The sequence below is a fragment of the Quercus suber genome, unplaced genomic scaffold (assembly GCF_002906115.3).
Source record: "Quercus suber isolate HL8 unplaced genomic scaffold, Cork oak 2.0 scaffold_153, whole genome shotgun sequence".
In the NCBI taxonomy this organism is placed as follows: Eukaryota; Viridiplantae; Streptophyta; class Magnoliopsida; order Fagales; family Fagaceae; genus Quercus; species Quercus suber.
The window spans coordinates 1,190,568-1,201,798 of record NW_027069614.1 but is presented as its reverse complement, the minus strand read 5'-3'; the positions used below and the strand labels follow the sequence as shown (position 1 = coordinate 1,201,798).

Here is an 11,231-nt window from a genome sequence, read left to right as displayed (position 1 = left end):
TTGGAGCTGGGTTTTGTCTAGGATTTCATCTGGAAACTTATCAGCAAAATGAATAGCTCTATCTATGGGTTTGATGACTCCATGATGAATATCAAAGCCTAAGAATCGAACTTTAGTTTGGAAAAGCTTGATTTTTGGGGTGGAAACAACAAGACCAATGAACTTGATAGTATTAAGAAATGCTTTCAAGTGTTTCCAATGTTGGTTCAGGGATTCAGAGAAAATGAGTACATCATCAATGTACACAATGATGTGACTGGAGAATGGATTGAAAATCTCATTCATGATGTTTTGGAATTCAGAAGGTGCATTTTTTAGTCCAAAGGGCATTACATTCCATTCGTAATGGCCAAAAGTGTGGTGAAGGCAAACCAGTCACCTCTTCCCCAGTTAGCACTTCAACCAATGTTGATCCCAGACTAGATAACCGTCTAGTTACCTTAGATATCCACAAGCTTCTACAGTTCTAGCAAAACCTCCTCAGACAATGAAAAGGAGATAGAACATCTAGAAAACAGTTTAAGGGTTTACAAGTGAATAAACTTCTTAATCCCAAGGAAACCCTTTCTAACCCTTTAGGTGTCATAGATTATGATAACCTAACCTATAGAGACTTCTCTAACACCATTCGAAGTGAAGGAATGAAGATGTGCAAAGATCTCAAAATCCAGAGCAAAGCCATAAAGGCAAAGCCAAGTACAAGAAGGAAACTTTTGTACACAGTATGACTTACCCTCAGTCATTCCCAAAAGGAAATCCAAATAAGAGGCAAGGAATCCTCTGAGTATTTCCACAGGAAGAAAACTTCAGCAAGTATTATAGAAAACAGAAGCACAGCAAAGATGGAAATTTAAAACTTGCCATAATTTTTATAATATTTTTGCTATTTTATTTGTTATTAAGTTTAATTATATTATCAAAAAATATTTTTTAAAATTTATATATACTTTTTTTTTATTAAGCCGTGCATTGCACCAGAGGCTTTGTTATCGGGTGTTAAGCGACACTGGTTTAGAATGAATTGTTTATTAATAAACAGCACATGCTTTATTGCAAGTGAAAAAAAAGAGAGTAAACGAGCATTAGTATTGGTAGTGCTAAAAGGCTATAGTGCTATTTTTAGCATCACAAACAACAAAAATACATGCTACATCAGTGGTGGCATAGTTAAAAATTTTAACAACCTTGTTACAATAAACTGCCATCTTTGGTAGTCTACTGTAGCAACAAATGCTAAAAAAAGAAAAAAAATGTTTATTCAGTCTTCTCTCTTTTTTCTCTCATACTATCTCCTTTTTTCCTTCTTTCTTTTTCTCTCAAGCGCTGCCTCTATCTGTCTCTTGATTGAACCAAGCCTTTCTTCTCTTCGTGGTGTTACCTAGGTTCGTTGAGATCGTTAGTGTGGGTTCATGGTGGTGGGCTGGTGTGGGTTCGTGGTGTGGGTCGGGTTTGTGTGGTTGTGTGGTTTGGATTGGTGGTTTTAATGGTGGTGTGGGTTGTTGTTAGGATTGGTGGGATTGGAGGCTAGATTGTTGCTGGGATCAGTGGCTGGGTTGTTGCTATTATGGTTGAAATCGGGTTGTTGCTGTTGTGGGTGGATTGTTATGGTGGGTTGTTGAGGTGGGTTTGTGGTGGTGGTGGTGGATGTGACTGGTGTTGGTGTGGGTTTTTTGTTTGTTCACAAATAGGAAGAGGAAGAGAGAGAGGAAGAATAAATAAATAATATTAAATGAAGTTGTAAAAAAAAAAAAAAAATAGAACCATTGATACTGGGTGTAGTAGCTTTTTAAGTTGCTAAAACCTAAATAAATAAATAAGTTCCACTTATGTGCATGCTTTAAGTGTGAAAAAAGCCTAAAAACTCTCACAATTTTAAAACAAGGCCAAAATGCCTTTTATTAATGGTTCAAAGGATATTTAAGTCATAATGAAATGATTTTGTTTTCTTTTCTATACTGCGTGAGACACTATTATTCAGTTGATTTGTTTTTCTCGATTTTCCCATTAAAGTAAGGGTATTTCAGTAAAAGCATTCCATAAATTGATTTTACTACCATTAATATAGGGGTGACAATTTGTGTTTGTGGGTCGGATTTGTGTTATGTCAACTCATGAATATTTGATTAGATGGATCAACACTAGCCCGACATGTTTATTAAATGGGTCATGATTCATCAACCCTAATACGACCCATTTATTAAATTGGTTAGTTGTGTCGACCTGTTTATCAAATTTTATCAAAATATATTATGAAAAAACAAACAAATAAATATATTTAATATAAAATTCAGAACTAACGAGTAACTGCATTACAAATAATCATTTAAAATTAAAGCATATCTCAATATCACAAAAAAAAAAAATCAATCACAATATGTCAAAGAAAATAAACCATAACAACTAATAAGTTTATATACTTAGAGTTTGAAGGGCATATTGGTAAAATATCATTTAATTAAATAGGCCAAATGGGTCAAATGGGTTCCATGGATTGAACACTAACCTAACTCGTTTATTAAACGGGTCAATTGTGTCAACTCGAATATAATACGAACCCATTAAGTCTTAATCTATAACTGTGGGGCCTGTTATTTAAAAGGGTATAGGAATCCTCAGAAGTGGGCTCAGGGCCCAACAGCCCAATCCGAGGACGCTTAGTTATCTGAGGATTGTGTAAAAGAATTATTGAGGGGATAATATAGGAGAAAGGGAAGGATATCATGTATAATGGCATGACGCACGTCCGAGGACGAAAATCATCTCGGACACCAAAGTCCGAGGTGAACGTAACTTTCATTTTATTCAGGATACTCCATAGAGTTGTATCTGAACTAGAAATTGAGTATAAACCTGAGGAGGAGTCGGGGAAGGTAGCAAATATCCTCCAAGGCTATCACCTCCACATTAAATGCTTTCCAACTAACCCTATGGCCGCATTAATGTGGAGGTGATACCTGAACAGTAATTAAGCAGATTTATGGCTACTGAGCAAAAGTTCCGGTAGGTGCTGGATGGGACAGAAAGGAGTTCCCAAGATAAGAACTACACGTGTACGATGGGAATGGAGGAAGGCACGGAGTATATAACATGGAAACAGGTGACATTTGAGGGGGACTTTGGGAATTGGGAGAAAGGAAGGGTAGATATTCCATGCATAAGAAAGGCCTACTAAAACCTAGCCGAGGAGAATTTTTCTCACACAATCAGCCTCATATATCCCTTATTACTCAGAGGATATAACTTTTCTTGTCAACAGCACTAGTTCTGATACCCATGCTCTAAAAATTTATTGTTTGGGCTTGTTGGGCTGAAAACCCATTCGTACTCCAGGTCCAATCCAAGTTGAGTCCCTACAATAACCTACTAATTTTGTATCGTGTCATGTTAGGTTAGTGAGTCGTGTCCAATTTTGCCACCCTTACATTAATAAATGCTTCTAAAGTTAACAGCACCCTTTAAATTATAGTTTTTTTTTTTTTTTTTTTTTTTTAATTACGTGGAGGCCCAACAAGTACATAAATTCATACCAGAGTCTACATCTAACCAATTAATACTGCATATCACGTTCAAGACCCAAATTTAGATGGGCCGGAGCATGTTCCAATAAACAAGCAAACCAAACTCATACCATTTCAGAACATCCAACCTACATATATATTAGCTGGAAAGCTTCAACCAGCACATCAACCTTGTACCACTGCACATCTAATTCAATGTGGTACTCTCTACACAGAATAGCTTAGGATGGGGAAAATTTTTCATAGATGAACTTTGCTATAAACTGTGTAGGGACTCACAAAAGAACCATATTCAAGATAACTGTGTTCATATTTGAGGAACACCCCTATGCTTACGGTTTTGGTATTTTTACCCCTTTTTTCTCTAAAAAAAAAGAGAGAGAGAGAAATGGGGGTGGAGGAGAATAGATTGGGACTTGTGGAGTGTATGATGAGGATAAATATTTCATTCCTATAAAACTCTATAGAAGTAGATGAAAAAACCATTAAATTATAATTCCTCCTTTTGAGTTCTAAAAATTTGGGGAATAAAAAAATAACTAGTTTTGAGTGGTAAGGTACTTTTGTTAGACCCTTGATCCTTGAGATGGTTGGTTGCATGTAGAGGCACCTTGGACCCAAGCCACGAACACAAACCCATGGGCATGAGGAGCTATGTCATAGGCTAAGAAATGAGTTTTAGGCAGTAGCAGGCTATGCTTCCCATTTGTGGTCAATGCTTGTACAATCAATCTGAGATGGCAACATGTTGATGGCCTTGTAAATGTGATGTACTCGTGGTCATGCCTTGGTATTTTCCAGGCCATGCGTGTGTTGTAAGCAGCATGTGCGATGATGAGTCATAGTAACCTTGTGTGGATTAGCCATGAACGCGTTGATGAGCAATGGATTGATTGCTTCTTTGTAAGGTGGAACTGGAACGCGTTGGCAATGGCATGTTGGTTCATGTGGGCAATCAGATTGAGTTGTGGCATGCATGATGCACTGTCGGGCTGCAAATGGGTGATGATTTGTTGTGGCATTGTGTGGTCAGATTTGGGAGGTGGTATTGACATGGGCCGAACCCTTCACTTCGTATGCATTGGCTAAGATTGGGGTTGGGCAAGAACTTAGGCTATCACTGGACAGTGCACAACTAGAACAAGCGAAAATGTAGTACCCAAAAAAAAAAAAAATGCACAAATCTTGCTACAACTGTCTATGCGGCAAACAGATGAGTGGCAGGTCCACATAAAAATATTAGGCAGTCAATTACAGTTTGCCACGTAGGATAATTGCGGTAAAAGTTGTGGTTTTTTAGGTGACACTAAAATTACTCGCAAAACAAGTGGTACCAACATGGTGTGGCAGTTATCAAGTAGTTGCATGCCTGCTAGCAACATGGAAGGCTCCTAGGCAGCAGTCATTTATGTCCTAAAGGCAATTCCTAGACCCGGTAGATAAGTACAACAATTATTTCTTGTGTGTTTATTTAAGTTGTTAGGAGTTTCAACATGTAACTTAGGCTGTAAAGCAAAACAGGTTCCCTTAGATTGTTACGGGTGTCAAAAGCATGAATAAAGGGCAAAAAAAAAAAAAGATTGAATTGTGTAGGATCAATGTATTTTGTGCATGTTTTTAATTTATAAGCTTTGGTGGTTAGTCTTGACTAAGGCATAATTCCTAGTGAGTATTTTGTGAGCGCAAACCTTAGTATCTTTTGTACTTTTGCAGTACAGTAATAAATATTTGATGTTCTTCCATAAGTTGTGTATGCTTTGCACTCTTGATTCTCACAAATTAGAATGGCTCCTTTTGTGTGTGTTAAGTTGTTATAGTCTTAAAGCCTATAGGACTCCGCAAAAAATTTGAGGTGAAAATCTGCCATCCAAACACAAGTTTTTCCATTATATACGTACAAAGCACACCTTTTCCTCTGTTGTAGTGACCATTAAACAATTTGTTTCTGATAATTGAGAATTTGGCCTCAAGAGGAAGAAGAGGGAATGCAAAACTAGTGTTTTCCATTTCATGAGCATGGCTCTCAATTGATTGTGCCCCGAAGTTCATAAACCCATTGTACCACTCCTTGCCCATCATTGAGGTTCTTCCACAATTACTAATACTCTCTAAATTATTAGAATTTGTTCAAACCGTACATATGCTTGAATTATTGTAACATCCCTGAAGAGTTTAGGAAGCACAAAGGAGAAAGGTATTTTAAAATTCACATCTAGTTTTGGCTGACTGAACTGGTTCAACACAAGAGGAGCATCAGGATTAAGAAACAAACAGCAGTTCAATTATAAATTTAAAGTCCTCATCTACTTTCAATGTTATGTTGCACTGATTTCTTAAAAATGTATACTATAGACAATATATGACCATGTGGTGTGGTTGAGAAAATAAAATAATCTTGATACCTTACATCTGTTGAGTCAGTCAGCCATTCCTTGAGAGAAAGACCAAATTGAGGAAAGAAAGTAAACAGAGTTAAAGTAATAGCAAAGATAGCTTGGGGAATTAGACTATGAGATGCAAAGTTGGGCAATCAGGGAAAAAATACACCTAAGGAAGACTTCTAAGGATAAACATGAACTTCCTCCATGCCAAACCTCAAATCAAGGTCAGCATCATATAAAACTATGGGTGAAGAATCTTTGGAGCCAAACAAACCATAGACATAAGAGACAAACTCAATCACATGGTAGCAGTAAATCAACTATAGGATTCAATTTTGTGACAGAATAAATGTAGAATTAGATTCACTAGAAACAGAATCAAGGTTTTGTATACATATATATGTAACATCTCTGACCTGTATTAGCTCACCATATATGCCCAAGCTACTCTGCCTCCACCAAAACAAGAATTACATTGATCTCTCCATTATCCCTGCCTATGTACATACACCCTTGGCCATCAAAAACCATTATTTGCTATAGACCAATATAATATATCATACAAAATGAAATGCACTAAATACTAATACATATGTATATTGAATTTCAAGTATAAATCATGTATGGAGTTGCTCACTAAACTATGAACAAGTAACCAAACCATCTTGTGAAAGTAAGTACCCTTCTCGATTCAATGTCCTCCTCACTGCCCGATAAAACTCCACCCATGAAGATGAATATACATCATCTGGCCCAAACAGAAATGTTGGATTAGGACTTGCAGGGCAAGCACCCACCAAATCCAACACCGAAGCAGCCGGCTTGAGCTGCTGTGGGAAATTAAATGCTAAATTGTCAACTTTGTGTTCATAAATTTTCCCAGTTCGATCCAATTTATACTTTGAAGTCCCCTGAAACTGCCCTTTGGTCTCCCATGGAACCCGAGGTACACCCCTCAAGTTCCATCTTATCAAAATCACATTCTCAGAAGGTTGCCAAATCCTATATACCTCAAGTGAAATCTCTCTGAACAGAATTTTACCATGAAATCTCAAAGCCCAGAAGATCAATTTGTAGTTTTCAATACCAGTAAACGTGTTCAATGGGTCTAAAAATGTAATATCATCCCTGAAAACAATCAAATTCCATGTTAGAACTTAGAACATATTAGGATATTATATATTAGGACATTTCTATAAATTGAGTAGACCATGGTTTTGTAAAATTCAATAGGACTACTATGGTTTTAGGGTTATCATATCAAGCCTAAAGTATTACTATTTATATTGGGTCTTTATAACACAGTTCAGCATATAAAAGATGTAGCCTAATATATTCTAACGTTCCACAAAAAATTCCAACTTTCTCAGGACCCAAACACTTATCACAGAAAATCAAACAGACCCAGATAAGAAAACCAAAGAATATGAAATACCCAGATGAGAAAATAACCTGTAAATGTCATAATTGAGGTCCTTGGTGAATAGCACAGGAAGGTCTTCTCTGAGTGTCCTTACAGCAAGGCCAAGGTTGACATAGAATTCATCTTTTTGGTGCTTATCTTGTGCACCAGGGGGAGTGTTAACTTGAGCTACACCCTGTAGTGGAGGAGGGGTTTGGAGGCTGGTGAGGGAGAGAGGAGAGATATAGTGAGAGTGAGAATTGGGTTTTGGTTGGTGAGGGGAGAGTGATTGGTGAATGAAGGTTTTTTCTTTTGATTTGTGATTGTGATGAAGAACAAGAGAGGGAGAGAGGTTGGGTAAGAGAAAAGACATGGCCTTTATTATCCTTCAATTGGGTTTTTCTCAAGTTCTAAGCTTTTCATGTGGAAGAGAGAGAGAGAGAGAGAGAGGGGAAAGATTTGTGTTTGTGTTTGAGTTTTGACTGTTTTGTTTTGTGTTTGTTGAGTTCGTGGAAACAAATTGAGGTTTGTGATTATGATTTTTTTTAGTGGTTTTGAACATGGCCATGAAAATGGACTTTATATGGTCCAAATGAACATGTGAAATTGGTGGTTTCGTGGATTTTGCACATTGTACCCTACATTTGGTATATTTCTCTTCCACGTGTGGACATGAAAATTTTCTTGCTATTGTCCCCTTGTCAATAGGAGGAAAATTGAAATTTTGAAACAATTTGATTATTTGGATTTTTTAGTGACTTTGAACATGGCCATGAAAATGGACGAAATGGTCCAAATGAATATGTGAAATTTTTAGTGGTTTTGTGGATTTTGACATTGTGCACTACATTTGGTATATTTGTCTTCCACATGTGAACATGAAAATTTTGTTGCTATTGTACCCTTCTCAATAGGAGGAAAAATTGAATTCACATTATCTGACCTTCGGTTTGAATAAAGCAACCATGGCGTTGGTGGTTATCAGATCAAACATGAACACTATCCACTCATAGTTCATAGTCATGTTAATAAAAAATGGTTACGTTTTATGACTTGACTTACTATTTGTTCTTATTTGTGCACACGAAATCTACATCGTTTTTTCTATGAATTTTCAATGAAGGAAAGTTTCACCACTCTTTATGGTTTATTGGTGTTTTCTCTAAAGTGGAAAAGTTCCATTCATGAAAGGCACGAGTGCATTTCTATGAAATTTCTATTATTGAAAAGAACAAATAGAATTGAGGTTTGCATCCTTGGGGAGAGTTTTTCTTGGAGAAAGAGAGGGAGAGGGGGGTTGTTTAGGATTAGGAGTTTATGTTTAATAATTTCAACCTTACTAGGAAAAGTTAGAAAAATTCTAAGGGATGACATATTTTCTAACTATTTACAATTTTTTAGGCTGCTTTTACATGTTTCAATGTGGTTTTATATTTTTTTTAAGGTGCGTTCCACACCTTACCATAACAAAATAGTGTAGTATTATTATTCTTGTTCAAAAAGAAAGGTTTGAAATTAAAGCTTTTATTAAAACAGAGAGAGAGAGAGAGAGACTATAAAGAAAATAGTAAAATACAAAAACCACTCTTAAGGTTTGGGCTAATTTTAGGCACTACCTAAACTTTTCAAAAATATCTAATTTGACCCTAAAGTACAAACACACTTAAAATTGTTGGATAGTTCTCTTGATTCTCCAAGTCCTCTCCTGCTTCTATTCTCTGATTTTATTTATCTACTATTTATTATTGAAAAGCTTTCTTATACCTATAATTGTCACAATACAATCACTATGGGTTGTGCCAATCAACCTTGCTGCAATAGTTTTTGGGGAAATGAGCACAAATAGTGTTATTTGGTTTGTGCTTAGGGAGTAAATTGGATATTTTTTAGAAGACTAGGTAGTGCCAAGTATTAGCCCAAACCTCATAGGTTGTTTTTTGTATTTTACCCTAAAGCTACAGATTTTTCTCTTCTTAGTTGAGCTCCTCCTCCCCCTAAAAAACCAACTCCATTTCTAAAACAAAGTTCATATATATCATCAAGTTACCATTATTTGAAGCACTTTACTGCTTATAATTTATAAATAGATGGATTTAGTTGTGTCAAAAGAATTTTACTTTTATCAAAGTTTTTTAGGTTAGGGATTGGTGATTTGTTCTTAATTGATGCGACATATTTAATTTTGTGGTATTTACTTTATAATAATTATTCAAACTAAAACACCAATTAGTTTTTTATAGCAAGATGTGAATTCATATCCGATTCGACAACAAAAAAATTTATCAGTTGAGTTACCTAAAACCCACAAAAATGGTGAATATTAAATTGAGATTATTGCCTCCATATACTGTATATCACTATATCCAAATGGTTCAAGGCCACGACTTCTAAGTTCATGGAATGGCCATGATCAAAGCAATTTAATTCCACCCCATCTTGCTTATTTTGATCAGTATCTAGAAAGCTGATTCAACTTAGTTTGAATGAGGATGAATTATAATAATTTTTGTTGATAAATTCTAAGAACATATATATATATATATATTTTATCTAGTTGAAAGTTTATTTATAAATTCAAACGTAGACTTTATGAATTAAGAATGTCATGATATCTTAGTTTCAAAATAAATATTTAAAAAAATGATTCTCAAAAATAAATATCTAAATTCAGACGTAGACAATGAATCAAGACAGTCATAATTTCTAAATTATACATTAACCCATTATTTGATTCATATTATCCACATTCCACACACTTCGATTCGCCTCCTCCTAGTTAGATACTAATAAAATGAGAAGTACCTTACTATTTTAGGATATTTGTGCAAAGCAACTCAAAGATGAAAAAGACTGGTAGTCTGTGTCTCAAGCTGCTAGTCCTGTTCAAAAATAGTTCCTCTATATGATAGCAAGCAGGTTTTATCATTTATGACTAGTCAATTCAGATTTAACAGGCTGCTTCACAAACCATTCAACTATGAAATCTGCCTAATTGTGAATAGTCAAAACTAAACATTCATGAAAAGCACTTAAAAACATTGCAAATTTGCAATGGTTTACCTTTTAAAACTTCAAAAATTCTAAGACCATATGATATACTACAACTTTTGTCTTTAGCTATAATCGTTCACGTGGCAGATTGTGAGTGGTAAAGAAAAAATAGCGGGTTCATGTGAAAATGACATGCAGCCAATCACAATCTATCACATAAGATAGTTATGATAAAAATTATAATAAAAGTTGTAGAATTTTATGTTGTACTAGAATTACTTTTAAAACTTTGGAAATTTGGTACAATAATTCAAGCAACGCTTAAAAACAATCTCAAACTTTGAAAAGCACAATTAAGGCCTAGATGACCAGAGGATCCAGATAGCTTTCAAACACTAGAGGTGAGTTCATTGTCTGATTTGCTCAAATACGAACGGTTCAGTTCGAGCATTGGATAAGGTTACGATTCAAGGACATGACAACAATTTGAGTGGGGAAAATAAGTGCACTTTTGGAGGGCATTTGAAAAGGATATTCTGTTGGGCCTTCTCTAAGAAACTGTTAAGAAAGAGAGCACATTCCTTTTTCGATACTCATATTTTAGTATCTTTCAATTCTCTAGCCAAGCCAAAGAGGCAAAGAGCAATTTAACCAAAAATTCATTAAATTGGCTTTTTTCCTGAGGTGAACATGTTTAAAATTTAGCCCAAAATAATGAAATATTTTTACTTTCCCTATGTAAGGTTTCACATGATTTTATTTTATTTTATTTTATTTATTTATTTATTTATTTTTTGTTGAGAAACCAGACTGGAACAGCCCTGGGGATTTATTCAATACAAAATTAATGAACATCTAGAAAGTCTAATAAGTCTTCCAACCAAATCTGTAGCCCCATACAATCTTTAGCTTCTTTTTGTTAGAGCATCAGTAACAATA

At 35.3% G+C, this 11,231-nt stretch overlaps 1 protein-coding gene across 1 annotated transcript; it reads right to left on the bottom strand.

Annotated features, from left to right (window-relative positions):
* Positions 1-6,232: 6,232 nt before the first annotated feature.
* On the bottom strand, positions 6,233-7,860 carry LOC112026569 (uncharacterized). The gene is made up of 2 exons (XM_024059259.2): positions 7,352-7,860; positions 6,233-7,027 (listed from the first exon to the last, which is right to left on the bottom strand). The coding sequence occupies exons 1-2, from the start codon at positions 7,672-7,674 to the stop codon at positions 6,541-6,543; spliced, it is 810 nt and encodes a 269-aa protein (XP_023915027.2). The 5' UTR covers positions 7,675-7,860; the 3' UTR covers positions 6,233-6,540.
* Between the last annotated feature and the right edge of the window lie 3,371 nt (positions 7,861-11,231).

Excerpts from the sequence above, each read along its gene's own strand:
- LOC112026569 (XM_024059259.2), bottom strand. The coding sequence starts at position 7,674 with ATGTCTTTTCTCTTACCCAACCTCTCTCCCTCTCTTGTTCTTCATCAC. Across the intron at positions 7,028-7,351 it reads CTCAATTATGACATTTACAG|GGATGATATTACATTTTTAG; the intron begins GTTATTTTCTCA and ends GATTGTTTTCAG.